The 25741-nt window shown below is 36.7% G+C and overlaps 1 protein-coding gene across 1 annotated transcript in view; it reads left to right on the top strand.

The window, feature by feature from the left end:
* ZFYVE16 (zinc finger FYVE-type containing 16) overlaps positions 1–22210 on the top strand; it is a 61433-nt gene extending 39223 nt beyond the window's left edge. The window contains exons 14-18 of the mRNA XM_017870894.1: positions 590–670; positions 15555–15717; positions 16551–16656; positions 17475–17642; positions 20086–22210. Of these exons, the coding sequence (XP_017726383.1) occupies positions 590–670; positions 15555–15717; positions 16551–16656; positions 17475–17642; positions 20086–20244 (677 nt within the window). The 3' untranslated portion in view covers positions 20245–22210. The remainder of the gene's footprint in view (positions 1–589; positions 671–15554; positions 15718–16550; positions 16657–17474; positions 17643–20085) is intronic.
* The last annotated feature ends 3531 nt before the right edge of the window (positions 22211–25741 follow it).

The raw sequence follows: 25741 nt of genomic DNA on the forward strand, positions 1-25741 counted from the left end.
CTCAGTAATATAGGCACAAACACTTTAAAACAGTATAATACTCCATCAATTTTAATCAAAAACATTAAATATTTAATAAATTTATTAAATTTATTAAATATAAATTTATTTTATTTATTTATTTATTTATTTGAGACAGAGTCTTGCTCTGTCGCCCAGGCTGGAGTGCAGTGGTGCAATCTTGGCTCACTGGAACCTCCATCTCCTGGGTTCCAGCAGTTCTGCCTCAGCCTCCTGAGTGGCCGGGATTATAGGTGCCTGCCACCACTTCTGGCTAATTTTTGTGTTTTTAGTAGAGACGAGGTTTCACCGTGTTGGCCAGGCTGGTCAGGTGATCCGCCCTTGACCTCAGGTGATCCACCCTTTTTGGCCTCCCAAAGTGCTGGGATTGAGCCACCGCGTCCAGCCGCATTATTTTAATGTAATATTTTATCTTTTTTTGTTGTTTTTTTAATTAGTTTTCTAGTGTAAGTTGTGTGGGTATAACATTTATTGAGTACTTATGTGCATATCCACATTCTGCATTTAACAAATGTGTAACATAAAAATGAGCAGTTTAAAACAAATAATTGTTGTATTTCTTGATCAGTGACAGGTGCAAGTTTTGTGGTATTCAATGGAGCTCTAAAAACATCTTCAGGATTTCTTGCTAAGTCCAGCATAGTTGAAGGTATGAATTTCATTTTAATGATGTTTTAATGTAGAGTAATTTTCTGTAACCTTTTAAAATATATTTGATATTTACACAAGAACATATGTAAGTTATAAAGCACAGTACCACAAACTTATGAAATCAACCAGCACAAGAAGTAGAAGACTTACCTCTCTCTTCTGCCTCTCCCCAGGAATTAGTGACTAGACTGAATACGGTGTTTATCATTCTCTTGCTTAATTGTTTTTTACTTTGTATATACATCTGCCTAAACAACATATTGTTTATGCTTATTTCAGAGATAAATAAAAGTGAAATCATTCTTCACATAGTTATGTGGAATTCCCTATTTTCATACAACATGAGTTTCTAAAATTTATGCATGTTATTTCTTACAACTATAGCTTATTCATTTTAAATGCTATTAAATATTTTGTGAATGTATGACAATATATTCATCTCCTGATCATGAACTTCTGGGTTGTTTCTCTTCTAAGAATATATTCAAGAGTTTCTCTAAAATATATATGCAAGAGTGGAATTTATAGGCTAATAGATTAGTAAATGTTCACTTTACAAAGTATTGCTAAGTTGCTTTCCAAATTGGTTGTACTAATTTACATTACCATCAGAATATATAAAATTTATGATTGGTCTACATTTTCTCCAAACATGATATTATCAGACTGCTTAATTTGTGTCAATCCTGTAGGTGTCTCTGAATATAGTCATAATTAGCATATCCCTAATTACTAATAAGCAGAGCATCCTATTACATATTTATTGGACATGTTGCCTCTTCTGTGAAATGTCTGTTCATATCTTTTGCCCTTTTTTCTATTGGGCCTTTTCTATTTGCCTTTTTTCTATTGCATCTTTTTCTGACTGACTTGTAGTTACACAATTTTATGTATTTTATATTCCTCCTCTCCCATTTTAGTGTCTTTTAAATAGAAGTTCTTATTTTAATACAGTATAATTTATGACTCTTTTATGGCTAATGTTTTTTATTTAAGAAGTCTATCATATGGTTTTGAAAGATATTCTCCTATGTTGTCTTTGAAGATTTAAAGTTTTGCCTTTCATACTTAAGTCCCTAATTTATCTGGAATTTAATTTTGTGTGCTGTGTGAGGTAGAGAAATCCAGTGACTTTTTTTGTCATTTGAATAGGGGTTGATCCAGCATCAGATATTGAATTTTCCCTTTGCCCTAGTAATTGTTAATGCTATCTCTGTCACATAGCATGTTTTACTTGCACAATAGTCCGTTTCTGGGCTATATGTTCTTAGCTTTTGTTTTGTTTTAGTCCGTTTGCTTAACTCTACCAATTCCATACTATTTTATTATTATTGTAAACATTTTCAGTTTTGCTGTGAAAAAATCAAGCATGTATAAAAGCAAAAAAGGATAATATGATAACCATTAATGGAACCATCACCCACCTTTGACAATTATCAATTTGCAGCCAATACTACTTTATCCATACTCCTTACCTACTCTCCTCTCATTGTATTATTTTTATTATATCATTTCATTCACAAATAATATATATTTCTAAAAGAAAAGTATTTTTTAAGAAACATAAGCACAAAACTACAGATTAGGCATTCCAAATCCAAAAATCTGAAATCTGAAATGCTTTAAAATCCTAAACTCTTTGAGTGCTGACATGACACTCTATAGAAGTGCTCAAAAATTGGAGCATTTCAGATTTCACATTTCAATTTCAGATGCTCAGCTGCCAAGTATATAATGCAAATATTCCAAAATCAAAAAAAAAAATCTGAAATCTGAAACACTTCTGGCCCTGTGCACTTCTGATAAGGGACACCTGTATTATCACACATAAATATTATATCAATAATTCCTGTATATCCAATCAGTAGTCACATTACCCCAATTTTCTCACTTAAAATGTTTGTTCAAATCAGTATCCAAATAAGATCCAGTCACTGCAAATAATTATGTCTACTCTTTTAATTATGAGTATTTTCAGGTTTTTTTGTGATTACTTCATCTTCATCAATTTGGGCTGCCATAACAAAATACAGCAGATTGAGTAATGTAAAAAACATGTATTTATTTTCTCACAATTCTAGAGGCTAGAAGTCCAAGATCAAGGTGCCAACAAGGTTGGTTTCTGGTAAGGCTTGTCTCCTTGGCTTGTGGGTGGCTGTGTCCTTACATGGCCTTTTCTCTGTGTGCACTCTCAGAGCTCCAGTATCTCTTCTTCTTATAAGAACACTAGTCCTAGGCTGGGTATGGTGGGTCATGCCTGTGATCCCAGCACTTTGGGAGGCTGAGGCAGGTGGATCTTTTGAGGTCAGGCGTTTGAGCCTGGCCACCATGGTGAAACCCCATCTCTACTAAAAATACAAAAATTAGTTGGGCATAGTGGTGGGTGCCTGTGATCCCAGCTACTTGGGAGGGCGAGGCAGGAGAATCATGTGAACCTGGGAGGCAGAGGTTGCAGTGAGCCAAGATCATGCCATTGCACTCTAGCCTGGGTGACAGAGTGAGAGACTGTCTCAAGAAACAAAACAAAACAAAACAAAAACACAAAAAAACACCAGTCCTTTCAGATTAAGGCCTCATCTTTATGACTTCATTTAGCTTTAATTACCTCCTTAAAGGCCCAACTCCAAATACAGTTACATTTAGGGGTTAGGGCTTCAACATATGAGTTCTGGGGGAATACAATTCTGTCCATACATTTAGATTTTCTAATTCTTTTTTAATCAGTTGTGGTCATATGTGGCTTTCTAAGTGTATTAGTCCGTTTTCACACTGCTATAAAGAACTGCCTGAGACTGGGTAATTTACAAAGGAAGGAGGTTTAATTGGCTCACAGTTCAGTGTGGCTGGGGAGGCTTCAGGAAACTTACAGTCGTGGTGGAAGTGGAAGGGGAAGCAAGGCACCTTCTTCACAAGGCAGCAGAAAGGAGAAGTGCTGAGTTAAGGGGAAGAGCCCCTTATAAAACCATCAGATCTTGTGAGAACTCACTTGCTATCATTAGAACAGCATGGGGGAAACTGCCCCCATGATCCAGTTACCTCCATCTGGTCTCTCCCTTGACATGTGGGCATTAATGGGGATTACAATTCAAAATGAGATTTGGGTAGGGACACAAGGCCTAACTATATCATTCTTCCCTTGGCACCTCCCAAATCTCACGTCCTCACATTTCAAGACACAAACATGTCTTTGCAACAGACTCCCAAAGTGTTAACACATTCCAGCATTAACCCAAAAGTCCAAGTCCAAAGTCTCATCTGAGAGAAGGCAAGTCCCTTCTGCCTATGAGCTTGTAAAATCAAAAGCAAGTTAGTTACTTCCCAGATACATTTGGGGTACAGGCATTGGGTAAATACACCTGTTCCAAATGTGAGAAATTGGCCAAAATGAAGGCGCTACAGGCCCCGTGCAAGTCTGAAATCCAGCAGGGCAGTCAAATCTTACACCTCTAAAATGATCTCCTTTGACTCCCATGTCTCACATCCAGGTCATGCTGATGTAAAAGGTGGGCTTCTACAGCCTTGGGCAGCTCTGGCCCTGTGGCTTTGCAGGGTACAGCCTCTCACAGCTGTTTTCATGTGCTGGCGTTGAGTATCTGGCACTTTTCCAAGCACACAGTACGAGCTGTTGGTGGATCTACCATTCTGGGGTCTGGAGGATGGTGACCCTCTTCTCACAGTTCCACTAGGCAGTGCCCCAGTGGGGACCCTCTGTGGGTGCTCCAACTCCACATTTCCCTTCTACACTGCCCTAGCAGAGGTTCTCCATGAGAGCTCCACCCCTGCAGCAAACTTCTGCCTGGACCTCCAGGCATTTCCATGCATCCTCTGAAATCTAGGTGGAGGTTCCCAAACCTCAGTTCTTGACTTCTGTGCACCTACAGGCCCAACACCACCTGTAAGCCACCAAAGCTTGGGGCGTGCACCCTTTGAAGCAATGGCCTGAGCTGTATGTTGGCCCCTTTAGCCATGACTGAGACACTGGGCACCAAGTCCTGAGACTACACAAAGCAGTAAGGCCCTGTACCTGGCCCACAAAACCATTTTCCCTCTTAGACCTCCAGGCCTGTAATGGGAGGGGCTGTTGTGAAGGTCTCTGAGATGCCCTAGAGACATTTTCCCCATTGTCTTGGGGATTAATGTTTGGCTCCTCATTACTTATGCAAGTTTCTGCAGCCAACTTGAATTTCTTCTCAGAAAATGGGTTTTCTTTATAGCATTATCAGACTGCAAATTTTCCAAACTTTTATGCTCTGCTTCCCGTTTAAATATAAGTTTCAGTTCCAAAGTATCTCTTTGTGAATGCATAAAACTTAATGCTTTTAGAGCCCCTAAATCACCTCTTGAATGCTTTGCTGCTTAGAAATTTCTTCCGCCAGATACCCTAAATTATCTCTCTCAAGTTTGAAGTTCCACAGATCTCTAGGGCAGGGGCAAAATGCTGCCAGTTTCTTTGCCAAAGCATAGCAACAGTCACCTTTATTCTCATTCCCAACAAGTTCCTTCTCTCTATCTGAGATCACCTCAGCCTGGACTTCATTGTCCATATCATTATCAGCATTTTGGTCAAAGCCATTCAACAAGTCGCTTGGAAATTTCAAACTTTCCCACATCTTCCTCTCTTCTTCTGAGCCCTCCAAACTGTTCTAACCTCTGCCTGATACGCAGTTCCAAAGTCACTTCCACATTTTCAAGTATCTTTATAGCAACACCCCACTCTGTGTGGTATCAATTTACTGTATTAGTCTGTTCTCATGCTGCTATAAGGACATACCCGAGACTGGGTAATTTATAAAGGAAAGAGGTTTAATTGACTCACAGTTCAGCACAGCCTCAGGAAACTTATGATCATGGCAGAAGGTGAAGGGGAAGCAAAGCACCTTCTTCACAAGGCGGCAGGTAGAAGTGCTGAGCTAAGGGGAAGAGCCCTTTATAAAACCATCAGATCTTTCTAGAACAGTCTCATTATCACAGCAACAGCATGGGGAAACTGCCCCTATGATTCAATTACTTCCACCTGTTCTCTCCCTTGACATGTGAGGATTATGGGGATTAGAATTCAAAATGAGATTTGGGTGGGAACACAAAGCCTAACCATATCACTAAGAATTTATCCATTTCATTTATGTTATCTAATTTGTTGGCATAGCATTCTTTGTAGTACTCCCTTATAATCCTTTATTTCTGTGACATTGGTAGTAATGTCCCCTTATTAATTGCTGATTTTAGTAATTTGAATCTTCTTTTTTTATTGGTTATTCTAGTAAAGGTTTGTCAATTATATTTTGTTTCTCTGTTCCTTCCCTACTGTTGTTTTTTGTGTTAGTTTTTTTGTGTTAGATATTTTCTAGTGTGCCATTTTAATTCACTTGTCACTTCTTTTAATATTTTTTTTAGTTATTTAATAGGCATTACAGTTAATACCTAAATGTTTAACAATATAATTCAGATAAATACCAATCTAATTTCCATAGTGTATAAAAAGTTTACTCCTGTTTATCATTTCCTCTCTCCTCCTTTGTGTTGTTATTGCCATACAAATTACATGTGTATACGTTATGTGCCCTTCAACACTGATTTATAATTATTGATTTATGCAGATGTTTTTTAAATGAGAAGAGGAAAGAGTTACAACCCAAAATACATTTATGTTCTTATATATTAACCTATGTAGTTACCTTACCTATTCTTTTATTCATGTGCATTCAAGTTACTGTCTAGCATCCTTTTATTTAAGTGTGAGGGACTCACTTTAGTATTTCTTGTACTTGAGATGCGCCAGCAACACGTTTTCTCTGTTTTTGTTTATATGGGAATGTGCTAATTTCTCCTTCATTTTTGAAGGAGAGTTTTGCTGGATGTAGACTTTCTGGTTAATAATATTTTTCATTTAGCACTTTGAATATGTCTTTCCACTGTCTTCTGGCCTCTGTGGTTTCTTTTTTTTTTCCTTTTCTTTCTTTCTTTCTTTTTTTTCTTTTTTTTCTTTTTTTTTTTTTTTTGAGACACGATTTAGCTTTGTCACCCTGGCTGGAGTGCAGTGGCATAATCACAGCTCACTACAGCCTTGATTCTTGGGCTCAAACGACCCTCCCATCTCAGCCTCCTGAGTAGCTGGAACTACAGACATGTACCACCATGTCTAGCTAATTTTTTTCTATTTTTTGTAGAGACAGGGTCTCACTGTGTTGCCCAGGCTGGTCTCAANAGAGCTCCACCCCTGCAGCAAACTTCTGCCTGGACCTCCAGGCATTTCCATGCATCCTCTGAAATCTAGGTGGAGGTTCCCAAACCTCAGTTCTTGACTTCTGTGCACCTACAGGCCCAACACCACCTGTAAGCCACCAAAGCTTGGGGCGTGCACCCTTTGAAGCAATGGCCTGAGCTGTATGTTGGCCCCTTTAGCCATGACTGAGACACTGGGCACCAAGTCCTGAGACTACACAAAGCAGTAAGGCCCTGTACCTGGCCCACAAAACCATTTTTCCCTCTTAGACCTCCAGGCCTGTAATGGGAGGGGCTGTTGTGAAGGTCTCTGAGATGCCCTAGAGACATTTTCCCCATTGTCTTGGGGATTAATGTTTGGCTCCTCATTACTTATGCAAGTTTCTGCAGCCAACTTGAATTTCTTCTCAGAAAATGGGTTTTTCTTTATAGCATTATCAGACTGCAAATTTTCCAAACTTTTATGCTCTGCTTCCCGTTTAAATATAAGTTTCAGTTCCAAAGTATCTCTTTGTGAATGCATAAAACTTAATGCTTTTTAGAGCCCCTAAATCACCTCTTGAATGCTTTGCTGCTTAGAAATTTCTTCCGCCAGATACCCTAAATTATCTCTCTCAAGTTTGAAGTTCCACAGATCTCTAGGGCAGGGGCAAAATGCTGCCAGTTTCTTTGCCAAAGCATAGCAACAGTCACCTTTATTCTCATTCCCAACAAGTTCCTTCTCTCTATCTGAGATCACCTCAGCCTGGACTTCATTGTCCATATCATTATCAGCATTTTGGTCAAAGCCATTCAACAAGTCGCTTGGAAATTTCAAACTTTCCCACATCTTCCTCTCTTCTTCTGAGCCCTCCAAACTGTTCTAACCTCTGCCTGATACGCAGTTCCAAAGTCACTTCCACATTTTCAAGTATCTTTATAGCAACACCCCACTCTGTGTGGTATCAATTTACTGTATTAGTCTGTTCTCATGCTGCTATAAGGACATACCCGAGACTGGGTAATTTATAAAGGAAAGAGGTTTAATTGACTCACAGTTCAGCACAGCCTCAGGAAACTTATGATCATGGCAGAAGGTGAAGGGGAAGCAAAGCACCTTCTTCACAAGGCGGCAGGTAGAAGTGCTGAGCTAAGGGGAAGAGCCCTTTATAAAACCATCAGATCTTTCTAGAACAGTCTCATTATCACAGCAACAGCATGGGGGAAACTGCCCCTATGATTCAATTACTTCCACCTGTTCTCTCCCTTGACATGTGAGGATTATGGGGATTAGAATTCAAAATGAGATTTGGGTGGGAACACAAAGCCTAACCATATCACTAAGAATTTATCCATTTCATTTATGTTATCTAATTTGTTGGCATAGCATTCTTTGTAGTACTCCCTTATAATCCTTTATTTCTGTGACATTGGTAGTAATGTCCCCTTATTAATTGCTGATTTTAGTAATTTGAATCTTCTTTTTTTATTGGTTATTCTAGTAAAGGTTTGTCAATTATATTTTGTTTCTCTGTTCCTTCCCTACTGTTGTTTTTTGTGTTAGTTTTTTTGTGTTAGATATTTTCTAGTGTGCCATTTTAATTCACTTGTCACTTCTTTTAATATTTTTTTTAGTTATTTAATAGGCATTACAGTTAATACCTAAATGTTTAACAATATAATTCAGATAAATACCAATCTAATTTCCATAGTGTATAAAAGTTTACTCCTGTTTATCATTTCCTCTCTCCTCCTTTGTGTTGTTATTGCCATACAAATTACATGTGTATACGTTATGTGCCCTTCAACACTGATTTATAATTATTGATTTATGCAGATGTTTTTTAAATGAGAAGAGGAAAGAGTTACAACCCAAAATACATTTATGTTCTTATATATTAACCTATGTAGTTACCTTACCTATTCTTTTATTCATGTGCATTCAAGTTACTGTCTAGCATCCTTTTATTTAAGTGTGAGGGACTCACTTTAGTATTTCTTGTACTTGAGATGCGCCAGCAACACGTTTTCTCTGTTTTGTTTATATGGGAATGTGCTAATTTCTCCTTCATTTTGAAGGAGAGTTTTGCTGGATGTAGACTTTCTGGTTAATAATATTTTCATTTAGCACTTTGAATATGTCTTTCCACTGTCTTCTGGCCTCTGTGGTTTCTTTTTTTTTTCCTTTTCTTTCTTTCTTTCTTTTTTTTCTTTTTTTTCTTTTTTTTTTTTTTTGAGACACGATTTAGCTTTGTCACCCTGGCTGGAGTGCAGTGGCATAATCACAGCTCACTACAGCCTTGATTCTTGGGCTCAAACGACCCTCCCATCTCAGCCTCCTGAGTAGCTGGAACTACAGACATGTACCACCATGTCTAGCTAATTTTTTTCTATTTTTTGTAGAGACAGGGTCTCACTGTGTTGCCCAGGCTGGTCTCAAACTCCTAGGCTCAAGCATTCCTCCTGCCTCACCCTCCCAAAGCATTGGAATTATAGGCATGAGCCACTGTGCCTGGCCTCTACGTAGTTTCTGATTAGGAAATCAGCAGTTAATTTTATTTGAAATCCTTTGTATGTCATGATTTGCTTTGTTGCTGCTTTCATGTCACTCTTTGTCGTTCACAATTTGACTATGATGTGTTTAGGGCTGGATCTCTTTGCGTTTATAGTGTACTTGGAATTCTCCGTGATTCTTAGATGTTCAGATTAGTGTTTTTCATTATGCATATATTGGTATTCTTTTTTTTTTTTTGAGATGGAGTTTCCCAGTTGTTGCCCAAGCTTGAGTACAATGGCACGATCTTGACTCACTGCAACCTCCGCCTCCTGGGTTCAAGCATTTCTCCTGCCTCAGCTTCCCGTTAGCTGGGATTACAGGCGCCCACCACCACGCCCAGCTAATTTTTTGTACTTTTAGTAGAGACAGGGTTTCACCATGTTGGCCAGGCTGGTCTTGAACTCCTGACCTCAGGTGATCCTCCTGCCTCAACCTCCCAAAGTGCTGGGATTACAGGCATGAGCCACTCTGCCCAGCCGCATATGTTGGTATTCTTGATGATATACCCACAACGTCTCTGAGGGTCTGTTCATTTTTCTTCTTTTTTCTTCCTGTTCATCAGACCAGGTAGTCTTAGTTGGTCTCTTTTCATATTCACAAATTCTTCTGCCTAGTCAAATCTGTTGTTGAACTCCACTAGTGAAGTTTTCATTTTAATAGTAATTTTGAACTCTAGAATTTGTATTTTTTCTTACAATTTTATAATTTATATCATTTCATTGATATTCTGTTTGGTTAGACATCATTCTCATACTTTCTTTGATTCTTTAGACATAGTTTCCTTTAGTTGTCTGAACATACTTACAATAATTGATTTATACCCTTTGTCTAGTACGTGTAATATCTTTGTTTCCTTACAGACGGTCCCTGTTACTTGCTTTTCCCTTCGTATATAGGCCATATTTTCCTATTTCTTTGGATAAAAGGGTTTCCTATAAAGCTCTGTAACTGAGATACTGTGGAGGATGACATTAGTGAAAGTTGTCACACTGAAAACCTCAAAAAATACTCTGCCCCATAAAAGGAATGAGGAAACTGGCAAAGAATCAGAAGCAACTCTTTCAGAACTCTGGAAATTAACCAAAAGTTTATAGCAATTGGGGATGGTTTATTAAAGAAAAAATGACAGAATCTTGGTAAGAATAGCAAGCTTTCTGTTATTTTAACTTGTCCTATACCTATCCTCTCATCTGCAGCACAGCAGAATCCTTGGAAAACCAACAGGCTTATAGCCAGATGGTGGGGGCAGTAAGGGGTTGGAGCTCCTTCAAAAACTTACTGTCAGACAGTTGTCATTATTTGACTTCTCAGGTGGTTTCCTGGAAGACCCTACTTACAAGGCTGTTTTACTTGTCCTGACTCTAAGCTTACCCAGTGGGAAAAATCTTTTCTCAGGGAGCATTTGTCAAAATGGAATGATTATGCATACAGCAAGTATTTAACCAGCCTCTAGCTGTGAATAACAATTGAGGCAAACAACAGGCAAATCTAAAGGTTAGAAGTAAAAGCTGGAGAATGCTATGTTGGTAAGGAGTCACATGCAAGTTGCAAGTACAAGGCTGTGCACATGCCCAGGAAAGACCTGGGAAGGTCCTATGTGTCCACCTCAGATGGACCTTGAGCCTCTGCACAAGCAGGAAGTGATAGCCAAGGTGGAGTTGTCCACTGCCTGACTTGAATGTTGAAGGCATGCCCTAACAAGCACATAGACCTTCCAGCAAAGACTAGGATAGTTACTGGTTTCAGGCATTTAAGGATATCTCAGTTCTATAATTAGACAACTAATAAGCTAACTCAGCAGAGACTTTAGTGACATATGTATGACAAAGATTTTACAGAATTAGTTCAAAAAAGCCATATAACAACAAACAGCAACAAAAACAAACTCTGTGGAGAAGACAAAATCTGATTTCCAGGGTTGCCTTATTAATTACTTAAAATGTCTCATTTTCAACACAAAATTGCCAGATATGCAAAGAAACAGGAAAATATGGTCTATACGTGGTCCTTTATTCTGTGATATTGGGAAATAGCAAGTAACAGGAACTGTCCCTAAGGAAACAAAGACATTACACTTACAAGACAAAGAGTATAAATCAATTATTTAAAATATGTTCAGAGAACTAAAGGAAACTTTGTCTAAACAACCAAAGGAAAGCATGAGAATGATGTGTAACCAAACAGAATATCAATGAAGTAATAGAAATGATAAAATTATAAGAAAAATATATAAATTCTGGAGTTCAAAATTACAATAATTAAAATGAAAACTTCATGGTGGCATGCACCTGTACCCCAAGCTACTCAGGAGGTTGATGGCACCCATATGCTTTATTCTTCTTTTCAGTAGTGTCCTGGCCAGTGTAAGTCCTTCGATTTTTCATATTAATTTTAGGATCAACTTGTCAGGTTTACAAAAGGTCCATGGGAATTTTTATTTGGGGTTGCATTAAATCATTAGCTTAATTTTGAGAAAATTGGCACATTTTCCATTTTCAGTGTTCCTATCCATATAGTAGACTCTCACCTTATTTCAAATCTACAGTTATATGTTGCTTAGTGATGGGGATACATTCTGAGAAATGTTTCATTAGGCAATCTTGTCATTGTGCAAACTTCACAGAGTGCACTTACACAAACCTAGATGGTATAGTCTAGTGCATACCTAGGCTATATGGTATAGCCAATTGCTCCTAGTTTGTAAACCTATATGGCATGTTACTGTTCTGAATATGGTAGACAATTATAATATGATGGCATTTGTGTATATCTAAACATATCTAAACACAGAAAAGGCACAGTAAAAAATACTGTATTATAATCTCATGGGATTACTGTTGTATATGTGATCCCTCATTGACTGAAATGTTGTTTTGTGGTATGTGACTTTATGATTTTTGGTTTAGGCCTTGTATATATTTTCTTGATTTATTCCTTTACCTTATAGATTTTATTGCCGATGTAAATAGTATCTTATTAAATTAAAATTGTAATCTGTTTCTGGTATGTAGAAATAAATTTATCTCTGCATTTTTAAACATATTCAGCTACATTATATACTCTTATTTATAATAATTTATCTGTAGATTCTTTTAGACTTTTCTGTGTAGCTAAAATTATATAATCAAATTGTGTAATTTTGCTTTTTTCTTTGCAATTCTTATGCTCTTTATTTATTTATTTTGGTTACTGACTGGGACTCTTAATATAATAGAAGCAATAATCGTAAGCACACCTGTCTGGATCCATGTTTATCAATTAATACCTTTTAAGAAGTGAACTTTTATGATTCATTTTTATGTGCCATATGTGTCACTCTGATAATGGAATTTGAGATATCCAAATATTTTTCCTCTTATTTCTTTTCTTTCTCTTCCTTTCTTTTTTTTTTTTGAGACTCATTCTCACCCGGGATCTCATTCTTACCCAGGTGGGAGTGCAGTGGCATGATCATGGCTCACTGCAGCCTCAACCTCCCAGGCTCAGGCAGTCCTCCCACCTCAGCCTCCCGAGTAGCTAGGACTACAGGCACACACCACCACACCTGGCTATTTTTTTTGTTTTGTTTTTTTGTAGAGACAAGGTCTCACTATGTCGTGCAGGCTGGGGCTTGAACTCCTGAGCTCAAGCGATCCTCCCATCTCAGCCTCTTGAGTAGTTGGGACTACAAGCACATGCCACAATGCGTGGCTAATTAAAAAAAAAAAAAGATTGTAAAGATGAGGTCTTCCTATGTTGTCCAGGCTGGTCTAAATCTCCTGGACTCAAGTGATGCTCCCACCTTAGCCTCCCCAAAATACTGGGATTACAGGTATGAGCCACTGGCATCAGTCTGTTTTTGAGATACCATCTTTATATTTGTTTTTTATCAGCTTAACTATGTGTGCCTAGATCCCAGTCTCTCCTCTTCTAGGACTCTGTCACTGTGTGTGTGTGGTGTGTGTGTGTGTCTGTGTGTGCAAATATATGTACGTGTGTGTTAGATTGTTTTGTGTCATCCCATAGATTCTGGATGCTCTGCTCATTTTTTCTTCAATGTTTTTTCTTTGTGTTCTTCAGATTGGATACTTTTCTTTATTTATTCTGATTTTTCTTTATTTTCTCCAGTTCTTTTTTTGTCTTCTTTAGTCTACTGTTAAGTCTCTCCTTTGAGGTTTCAGTTTTAGTTAGATTGTACTCTCCTGTTCCAGAATTTCTTTTTGTTTCTTTTTCCAGTTGGTATTTCTCTCAAGATTTATTATACCTTTATTTAGCCTATATTTGCTTTTTATTCTTTGAATGTGTTTCCTGTAGGTCTTTGAATATACATACATATATATACATATATATGTGTGTGTGTGTGTGTGTGTGTGTGTATATATTTTTTGAAACGGAGTCTCACTCTCTTGCCCAGACTGGAGTGTAGTGGCGCGATCTTGGCTCACTGGAAGCTCTACCTCCTAGGTTCACGCCATTCTTCTGCCTCAGCCTCCTGAGTAGCTGGGACTACAGGCGCCCGCCACCTCGCCTGGCTAATTTTTTGTATTTTTAGTAGAGACAGGGTTTCACCGTGTTAGCCAGGATGATCTCGATCTCCTGACCTCATGATCCGCCTGCCTCGGCCTCCCAAAGTGCTGGGATTACAGGCATGAGCCACTGCTCCTAGCCTGTCTTTGAATATATTTATTATAGCTCTTTTAAAATTTTTATATGCTTAATTGGCCATCTTGAAGTTGGCTTCAGTTGCCGAAGGGGTCACATTTTCTCATTTCTGTCTAGTAATTTTTTTTTTTTTTTTTTTTTTTTTTTTTTTTTTTTTTTTTTTTTTTTTTTAGACAGGCTCTCACTCTGTTGCCCAGGCTGGAGTACAGTGGTACAGTCATAGCTCACTGCAGCCTTGAACTCCTGGGCTAAGTGATCCTCCTGCATCAGCCTCCTGAGTAGGTGGAACTGCAGGTGTACACCACCACACCTGGCTAATTTTTGAACGTTTTGTAGAGATGGGGTTTCACTGTGTTGTCCAGGCTGGTCTTGAACTCCTGGCCTTAAGAGATACTCCCTCCTTGGCCTCCCTAAGCACTGGGATTACAGTTGTGAGCCACCACACCTGGCCTGTCTAGTAATTTTTGATTGTGTATTTGTCATTGTTACATGCTTTAGAAACTAGATTCTAATTACATTTTGCTGAAGAAGGTTTATGTTTTAGTAGGCACTTTCATGGTTGATAACCTTGACATTGCATAAACTTGATTTTTCACTTTATTAAGATGGATTTGTAGAAATCCTAAGGTGTTTCCCAGTCCCCACTAATTTGACAGTACTCAGTCTTCAAATCTATTTTGCCTATAGATTTTGTAAGGGCTTCATTTTGGCTTGTCTACAATGCTTGTTAATGAGGTGTTAATAAAGTCTATTCACTTTGGTTGGTCCACATGACCAAATTCCCCCAACATTATTTAACTTCTATTATCTCCATTCTGTTCCCCATGCTATAACACTATGCTATGTTTAAGCCTCATCTAGTCTCTGTTATTGTGTCCCCAGTTCTAGTCCAAAGACTTCAAAGTCTTCCATGCAGTTTTCTAGTGTCCCACTCTTAAGTGTCCTGACTGCAGATTCTAGGCTTCACCAAACTCTTTATCTCTGAATTCTCAGCCAATAGGGCCATTGTAGACTTAGTGGGTCACCTTAAAGAAATTATCCCCACGCAGAGAGCCCAGGACAGAGAGTAAGGGCTCTCTGTCTGGGAATAATTTCCTCTCTGTACCTGGAGATAACTGTGGGCTTAACCTCTTCAGATTCCCTCTAGGGATCTCAGTATTGCACTGCCTATTGTCCAGAACCTAAAAACAGTTATCTCATATATTTTGTCTAGTCTTAGGGTTGGTTGTCATGAAAGGGCTATCTGGTATGAGTTATTTCATCATAGCCAGAAGCAAAAATTCTCATCTTTGTTTCAACCTTAAAAAAAAATTCTTAACTTTGCAAAATACTTATTTCCTAGTGGAAAACAACCATTAAGATGATTAGCAAATGATTTAAAACTTGAATCTTACACACAACGTATTTTGGTAGCAAATTTTATGGCTTAGATATACACATTGGTATTTGGCAAAAGAAATGTAAAACTTACTCTCATTTCTAGATGGCTTAATGGTACAAATAACTCCAGAGACCATGAATGGCTTGCGGCTAGCTTTACGAGAGCAGAAGGACTTTAAAATTACATGTGGGAAAATTGATGCAGTAGACCTGAGAGAATATGTGGATATCTGCTGGGTAGATGCTGAAGAAAAAGGAAACAAAGGGTAGGAATTTTTAAATTCTAAAATATAATTGATTTGAAGGGAAGTGCAGGATTAAAACATCCTATTAATAAAATTAAATATTTTATGAACGAATCAATTTTTATACCATCAATTTAAATGCCTTTACTCAAATTAATGAATGCAATCTGTTTATCAAATATGTACCTAACTAACTTCATAAATGGTGGTGTGGTTTTTGGGCCAGGATGGTCTATTTGGGAGGGGCTTGATGATGAAACATCCATTGTGTAGCAGTGTGGGCTTGATGCCACAGCTGAGAAAGGCAAGACACTTTTTCTTTCAGATGGTACCTATTTTTGTCACATAAGTAAAAGATTCCCTTTGGAAGATATATACTGTATTATTTTGATTTACTATAAATACAAACAACTGAATTTAATAATATTTACATTAGAGGCCTTACAGATTATTACTGCCACTCCTTCCTCTCTTCAGTTACCCATTTTCTTTCTTTTTTTGAGATTGGCTAAGGGGTCTGGAGCAAAGAAGGAAGAAGAGGGCTGAAGGATTCCAAAATAGTTTTTGAATTCATGAGGCAGCTTTTTTATTAGACTATCTAAGGTATTTTAAACTTCAGGTCTGAATTGGGCATATGAAAAAGGGGATATAATTTATTGATGAACGAAAAAAGATTACTACACAATCAAGAAATCTTGGTAAATGAATGTGAACTACAGATTTAATTATTTTGTATATAATGGAGATATCTTCTTTTATATTTTTTCCCTCATTCCGTCTGTTCAAATCTAATAATTCATTTCAAAAAACACATTGGTGCCAATAATTCTATTGTATTATGTTTTATTTCATAGCGTTACCAGTTCAGTGGATGGAATATCATTACAAGGATTTCCAAGTGAAAAAATAAAACTGGAAGCAGATTTTGAAACTGATGAGAAGATTGTAAAGTGTACCGAGGTAGCTAAGAAAGAAGGTCCCTTTACATGCTGTGTTTCAGTATGATTTTTGTTCTTTGGAGATTGTGCATATTCAACCTCTAAATATTTATGCGTAGCTTATTATACTTTTTATGTTACACTTTGAGACATACACATTTCCACCCCAGACTTTTATACACCAGAATTGGATTTCCATAGGGTTAGTTCAGGCTATCAAATGGTGGTACTGCCTACCATCTGTGTTGGCAGCATTGCCGTCTTAGTACTGTAATATGTTACTTGACCATATTTTCATTTTCCTCAGACATTATGAAAAATAAGATATTGTCATTTATTTATAATCAGCATTCACATATGAAAGTTATTTTTTCATGCTTTCGTATTTTCTTTAAATTAGAGGATATGAAACTATAGACCCCCAACTCCTTAGTCTACCTCCTTATTCCCCCTCATATTTATTTCTTATGCATTCTTTGTGATTTTATTACATGTGCAAAATAGAACCTATGGAGAATATAGGCACAATGGAACATGATTTGTTTTATCTTAACTTCATATAGGTGTTCTTTACAGGATAGACTCATACTGATTTAACAAGGCTTTCCTTGCTACAATTAACTTCAGGCAAAAATTGCTGAGACGTTTCCATATTTACCATAACTTTTGGTTTTATGTTTTTACTTATAGTACAGATCAAGCTATTGATATTGAATTCTCACAACTAATGATTTTCATGGTATTTTACATTGGAATTTAAACTTGAAAGCAGCAATTGTTGCATTTTAAAGTTACTTTTAATTTTAATCATGACTTGTTGCCTAATTAAATACATTTCAGGTGTTCTACTTTCTAAAGGACCAGGATTTATCTATTTTATCAACTTGTTACCAGTTTGCAAAAGAAATAGCCATGGCTTGTAGTGCTGCCCTGTGCCCTCACCTGAAAACTCTAAAGAGTAATGGGATGAATAAAATTGGACTCAGAGTTTCCACTGACACTGATATGGTGAGGCCTGTTTTGTGATGTATTTTGAAATGAATGTATTGCATATTAAAATAGTCAAGTTTTTCTTCACCTTTTGAGATGAAAGAGAATGAAAATTTGTTGAGCATCAAATGTGTGCTACACACTTCACATATATTATCTGTATTAATCTCCACAACAGGGGTCAGCAAACTTTTTTCGTAAAAGGACAGACAGTAACTATTTTGGACATTGTAGGCAGTATGGTTTCTTTCACAACTGCTCAACACTACCGTTATATTGGGAAAGCAGCCATTCACAGTATGTAAACAAATAAGTGTGGCTATGTTCCAGTGAAATTTTGTTTACCCAGTGGGGCCAAGTTTGGCCTGTAGGCCATAGTTTACTGAACCCATCTCCATGACTACTCTGCCTTTTATAGGTAGGTTTTAAAATTTACTTATTCTGACTAGATTCTATATGTACATGATTTAAATCTTAAAAGTCTAAAAGTGTATATATAACAGGACCACCTCACCGAATATTTGCAGACAGCAGCATTCACACTGTATTCTGTGTAACTGGTGGACTCGAGATAATAACTCCAAACTACAATGTAAATGGTTCCCAGTAGAGTTGTATAAGGCAACAGCCTTGGAAATATCTTTCCTACTGTTGACATCCAGCCCATCAGTTCACCTCCATACTTTTCTTTATCCTCCCTCTCCAGCCAAGCAATCAGTGTTACTCATTTCTTATGTATTCTTTGTGATTTTACGCATGTACAAGCAAATAAGTGTGTGTCCTCCTTTTTCATCTCCCCCTTTTACAGATTTTTTACCTTCTTTAATATATCTTAAAGATATTAATACTAGTGTACATTCTTTTTAACAGTGGCATAGTAGTCGATTATGTAAATGTACCATAATTTATCTAACTCGTTGTTTGTGCATATTTGATATATGTTGATAGACATTCAGGTTGTCCACAATATTTTGCTTTTACATAGTATATCTATAAGAAAAATTCTGAGTAGAATTTCCAGGCCTGAGTATATATTCAATAGATGTTACCATATTATCCCATATAGAAGTTATGTCAATTTATATTTATTTCCTCCAGCAATTTGTGAGAGCTCTTTCCCCTACATCCTTTTTTTGAGACAGAGTCTCATTCTGCCACCCAGGCTAGAGTGCAGTGGCATGATTTTGGCTCACTGCAGCCTCTACCCCCTGGGTTCCAGCAGTTCTCCTGCCTCAGCCTTCCAAGTAGCTGGGACTACAGGCATGTGCCACCACACCTTGCTAATATTTGTATTTTTAGCAGACATGGGGTTTCACCATGTTGGCTGGACCAGTCTTGAACTCTTGACCTCACGTGATCCACCCACCTTGGCCTCCCAAAGTGCTGGGATTATAGATGTGAGCCACTGCACCTGGCCTCCCCCACATCCTTATCAAAGAAGTATATAATCAAACTTTTGAACTTGGACAATTTGATAGGTAAAAAATAATACTGCATTATTATTAATATTATTACTTTTTAAAGAGATGGGGTCTCACTGTGTTTCCCAGGCTGGTCTTGAACTCCTGGGCTCAAGCAATTCTCCTGCCTCGGCCTCCCAAAGTGTTGGGATTATAGGTGTGAGCCACCACGCCTGGCCCCCAGTGTTATTTTAATGCATATTTCTCTTAACAAGGAGTGATGATCATCTTGCATGTAAAACAATTGGTTTTCTTTCAACTTTCAGTTCAAATCTGTTAGGAAAATATTTCTAATTTTTTAGGAATAGGAATATTTATTTTCCTAACAGATTTGAACTGAAAGTTGTCTTTCTGACATCCAAGTAACTCTTTCCAACATCCAATATAGATTTTCAAATCAGAGACTTCATTAGAATAGTTAATCTAAACATGGGTGAGTTCATATGCTGAAGGTTTGCTTTTCTTCAGCCAGGATATGTTTTACTCATAGTTCTCACTGGAAAAGGGGTCTTGTTTTTATCTCACTATTAAAAGCCCTCTTTTCAAGGAAGCACCCACTATATTTCAGTAAGCACTGTAAATTTTTTTTTAGCCAAATGTATTAAAATGTAATTTGCACCAACATTAGAGTCTAATATTAAATATTATTGCAATAACAAATTTGAAATTTAAGTATTTTTAATACCATGGGGTTTTTAATTTAAGTAGTGTCGGCAGTTATTCAAAGCTTAATCTCTCTAATTTGTTTATGTGTTCATTTAGAGGAAACAAAGTATGACATAGTGGAATTTTATCTTTGTGATATATGGGGAGGGACAATTATAATTTATGTAGTAGACAGATAAAAGATACAGGAGAATGTAGAATTTTTAAAATAAATATATCAATATTTTATTTAACATGCTTGAACTGATATTTTAAAATATTTCACTTATTTTATATTCACATTCTGAGCTAGACAAGATTGCTCATTTTCTTATCAAGATGTTTTTTTTTTCCAGGTTGAATTTCAGGCAGGATCTGAAGGCCAACTTCTGCCTCAGCATTATCTAAATGATCTTGATAGTGCTCTGATACCTGTGATCCATGGTGGGACCTCCAACTCTAGTTTACCATTAGAAATAGAATTAGTGTTTTTCATTATAGAACATCTTTTTTAGTGAAAGAATGTGCCGTATTACATATTGCAACCTGATTTGTTAAAACTAACTCCAGCACTAAAGCTGAAATGCCACAAACACTAAAAGTATAAATATGTCTGATTTTTGAAACACATAAGCTTTGCTCTTTAGGCAGGAATGATCTTTTCAGATCATTAGCACAATATTTAAATATCTAAAATTTAAGAGATCCATACTTTTGAAGCTTTACAATTAATTTAAGTACTAAAAAGACAAAGATTTCTTCTAAGAAATTTGTAGCATTTACTGTGTTATTTAAATGCTAAGCCAAAGTATCTGCACTTAGGTATACCTCTTTATGCCAATAATGATTTTAATGAGGCTCTTTTCAGATGTAACCTTATGAAGGAAATATCTGTTTTGTGTATATGCCAGTTAGAATACTGGTTTCTAAAGTCTGTCAAAATTGTATTTCAGTGGCACAAAAACCAGTTTCGAGATCTTAGACTTATAATTCTTTGAATAAAGCTGATAACTTATTTGTATAATTGGAGTGGAGACCTACCTCCATAATTAGATAAACTCTTTTTTGGATTAAAATCAGAATTTTGCCTTTTTTCTTCTCAAATTATTATATATGTATGTATTATATATCCATATATATAGTTTTTCCTGATTAAATGGATATTAAAATAATTGTGGGTGCTTCAGGACTTTTGCTTCTATATTTAAGTATATTGTTTTTATAGCAAGAACATATTCTGAATGTGTTTTATAAATCTTTAATAATTTATATATAGGTAATATTTTTGTATCACAGTGCATTATTTTTTTCCTCCTTTCCTTCCAAAGTATACCACTGTATTTACCACTTCTAAGAGTGACTGACGACAGGCCAGATGACCCTTGAAGTAGTCATTATGTAGCAATAAATGAACCCTGAAACAGGTTTTTTTACTTCCACTTTAATCCTTAGAAATTTCTTGGCAACTCAGCATATTTTCACTGACACCAATGTATAAGTATAAATTTAAATAAACTAATTACTTTTGCATATTTTAAATTCTTTATATGGTAGTTATTTTTTATAACAGGATATTAACATAAGTTAAATCCTATGTATTTGAAATTGTTACAGAGCTTTCCTCTTCAAACATCAAAAAAGTGGGGGGCATACTGTAGTCCTGTCATTTGTGTAAAAAATTTAATCATTATTTTGATACTTTAAACATTCTTATGTGTAATATGTTTTGTATCAAAACACTCATATATTTCAAGAAAAATAAATTATGTTAAATAGCCCTGTTTTAAGAAAAATATTTATGAAGCATCTCAACTTGAAGATCAAGTCAAAGTTATAACTCAGGATCTGAGGTCTCAAGCTAGGAGAGACTGAGAATTTTAATCAGTTTGGGCATATAGCTTGGACTGAATCACATCTGTAGTACTAGCCAAAGACAATTTGGAGGAGAATATCAGCCTTCTGGAAGTAGCTACTTCATGAACAATGTAAAGTGTTGCAGATATTCACTAAAATGGCAACCTGTTATAATTTGTGAAATGTATTGAAATGGTGTAAGATGAAAACAATTGCATATCAAACCCAATTTATGTTTTCTTAATATAGTGTGTGTATTCTGCCATGTAAGTAACTGCACAGTCTTAAAATAACCAAATGGTAGAGGGCTGTTCCATGATGGAATAGCTTTGGATTTGTTTTCTTAAAATCTCTACATTCAATAAAAATTGGAATTATGTGCCTGAATTTGGAGGCACATTTTGAAGTATTCTTTGTAGATATATAGTATGTTTCTGAATGTTACTTATTTGGTCATTGGTACGTAATTTGAAATTTTAATTTTTTAAGAGTGAAGAAATAGAATAGTTCTTTGTACTCAGTCTGCAATGATCTATTTTTGGCTTATGTCTTTTAATACTACTCTCTTTCTCTGAATTTTGAAATATGAAGTAAAATCTAGCCCATCTGTTTTATGCAGCTGTTCAACAAACTTTGTGTGTTTTTATACTTGCTACATGCAGAGCACTTTACCAGGTTTCTAAGCAAAAATTTCTAAAAATGATTAATTGTTCTGACAGAATTAGACATAGTTCTTTATCAACATTTATGGATTCCATGCCACAAGTAGTATGCGCTTAAGTGCAGAGTATGACAACAGAAGGAGTAGGATTTGGCCATGTAGGAACAAAGATTCAATTGTGGGAAACTTCCTGTTTCTGAAAATTGCATGCTTGGATATTTACATCATGTTCCTGTTGAAAACAATTCCTGATTAAAATACAAGAATAATCTTAAAACATCAAAGAGATTTTCCAGACAATAAGGAATGACTAGTCCAAAAGTAAAGAGAATAAGAGAAGTGAGCATGGACCCTTACTCTGACAACCTTATGAGTGAGGGGGACAGAAATTAAAGTTCAGGGCCCATATAAGGTGATGCACCTAACGGGAGACCCTCCACACAGTAGGCTGAGATCCCCAAATAGTTTCACCTTTAGGATGATAATGAATCAGAGGTGGAAGAATCAATGTAAAAGAACAGGCAAGTTTAGAATTGCCCCAGTGATCTAAAGAATCTTAAGCACTGAACTTCCTTTAAGTGTTCCCACACTAGTAATGCCTCCAGGTGACAGAGAAAGTAAAATGTAAATACTTTCCATGGAAAAGTAATTTCACTGTAGTCCTCAAATTACTTTTCAAATATGTCTAGTAACACATAGTAAAAAAATAAGTAATCATATAAGGAAACTAGATTCCAGAGGCAAGAATTACTTGAAGCAATGAAAACAAACTCACAGATGTAGGTATTAGATTTGTTTTCTTTGCTTAAGAAAATAAAGTCAGGTGTGTGAATGTACTTGCAGGAAATGGGAAACTATACTATAAAAAGTTGTGGAGCTAATCTGGAAAAGAACTGAATATAAACATTTAAAGAATATACATTAAAAACTGCACTTTAAAACTCAGTAAATAGATGTAATAGAACAGCCAATCAGGGGTAATTTATAAACTGGAAGGTAACTCAGGAGAAACTATTCACAGAGCAACATGGGAGAAACAGCTGGAAAAAACCAGAAGACCTGTAGAGAATACAGTGAAAAATTTTAATGTGCTTCATTAGCTGTGAGAGGAGAGGTGAGAATAGGACACAGAAAATACTTAGATAGAATGCAGAATTTTAAAAACTGATGGAAGACATGGCCCCACACATTGTAGAAGCCAGACAAATCCCAAACAGAATAAACTAGAAAATCCACACAGACACATAACAGGGCCAGGTGCAGTGGCTCACACTGAGCTCGGGTTGAGACCAGAGTGAGCAACACAGGGAGACACTGTCTCTACAAAATAAAATAATTTAAAAAAATAGCCAGGTGTGGTGGCTATACCTGTGGTACCAGCTTCATGGGGGCTGAGGTGGGAGGATCACTTGAGCCCAAAAGGTTGAGGCTTCAGTGAGCTGTGATCGTGCAACAGAGCAAAATCTTGTCTCAAAAAAATAAATAAATAAAAAGGAAAAAGAAAAAAGACATTTAACAGGACAACTGGAAATGCTAGCTGACAGAGAAAGAGTCCAAGAAGCAATTTGCTCTTTCTAGTCAGAGGACCAGAAAGGAGGTTGGAGGCTATGGGACAAAACCGTTTTTAATTTAATTGTACTATTCTAAGCCTCAGGAAAGATGCAGTAAGACCCACCTCCCCAACAGTAGACACCATGGGTAATGACTTGGAACCTTCTGGACTTTCCTTGCTCTACATCAATCCCGCAGCAGTAAAGAGGTGTCTTCTCTTACCCCCGGTGCACTAGCGGCAGACATTGTAGGGCAGAACACTGGCAATGGTGTGGGGAGGCTAAAGCCCTGACTTTCTAGAAAGCCAGAAACCAAGAATGGGGTTCTAGAAACCAGAGTATAGGTAAGATCACAAATAGGAGGGAACTAAAGGAAAGGAACCCTTAAAACTGTGAATAAAATCCTGGGATCATCTCCCAAGCTGTGTATGTGTGAAACTCACCAGAAGCAAGGTGAGCAAAGGTTCTGAACCCTGAATTACAGTGTAGACCACTGTCCAGGTTTCAGATTAGCCACCAGATGGTGCACAATTGGGGCAAAGAACAGCTTAACAAAGGCAGTGAAAACTAACATTGGAACCACAGCCACCAAAAAAATGGCCAGGATGTGTGCTCTGAAACTTAACTGGATTGATGGTCTGTTAAAACAAAAAAACAAAACAAAAACATTCTTATGAAGATTTAAACAGGATAGAGAATATAATAATATTCCAAATATATCCCAGAAACAATCCAAAATTACTTGGCAAAGAACTAGTGAAACCTAAGCAACTCTCCAGGGAAAAGACAATGAACAAGAGCCAACTCTAAGGTTACCCAAATGTCAGAATTATCAGAAAAAGACTTAAACTAGTTATTTTATTTTTTATTTTATTTATTTTTGAGAGTCTCTATCACCCAGGCTGGAGTATAGTGGCATACTCTTGGCTCACTGCATCCTGCACCCCCAGGGTGCAAGTGATTCTCCTGCCTCAGCCTCCTGAGTAGCTGGGACTACAGGTGTGTACCACGATGCCCAGATAATTTTTTTGTATTTTTAGTAGAGACTGAGTTTCACCCTGTTGGCCAGGCTGGTCTCAAACTCCTGACCTCAAGTGATCTGCCTGCCTGGGCCTCCCAAAGTGCTGGGATTACAGGCATGAGCCAGCACACCTGGCCGTTAAACTAGTTATTTTAATCATGCTACACAAAGTAAAGAAGACATTTCTCCAAAGGAAATATATAAAGTAAAGGTAAACACTGTTGAAATAAATGGAAAGCTAAAAGTCTCAGCATAGAAGCTATAAAAAGAATCAAGTGGAAATTGTAGAACTGAAAATACAATAACAAAATTTACTGGAAGGTCTCAACAACAGAATGAAGATGACTGAGGGAAGAGTCAGTAAATTTGAAGATACATGAGCAGAAATTACCCAGTCTGAATGACAAAGAGAAAAAAGTGAAAAAAATGAGAAGACCTTTGGGGATCTGTAGGACAATATCAAACGGTCTAATATTCATGTCTTAGGAGTCCAAAAAGAACAACTGGAAGAAAAAAATATCTGAAGAAATAATAGCTGAAAACTTCCAAACATTTGGCAAAAGACAAATATTTACATACATTTACATAGTATTCTATTTAAAGCAGGTCTACTGGCACAGCAAATTCCAAAAAGGAAAACTGCACCCAGGCACATCATAATCAAAGTGATGAAACCAAGTGTAAAGAAAATATTTTGAAAGCAACTGGCAGAAAACAATACTTTGTATATAGGAGAACCAAATATTTTAGTGATGGCAGATTTCTCATCAGAAACCATGGAGCAACATTTATAAAGTGCTTTAAAAAAGCAGCAAAACCATCAACACAGAATTCTTTATCCAGCAAATATATTCTTTAGGAAAGAAGATGAAATAAAGAGATTTTCTTTTTTCTTTCCTTTTTTTTTTTTTTTTTTTTTTTTTTTT

The sequence above is a fragment of the Rhinopithecus bieti genome, unplaced genomic scaffold (genome assembly GCF_001698545.2).
Source record: "Rhinopithecus bieti isolate Rb0 unplaced genomic scaffold, ASM169854v2 scaffold_5216, whole genome shotgun sequence".
In the NCBI taxonomy this organism is placed as follows: domain Eukaryota; kingdom Metazoa; phylum Chordata; class Mammalia; order Primates; family Cercopithecidae; genus Rhinopithecus; species Rhinopithecus bieti.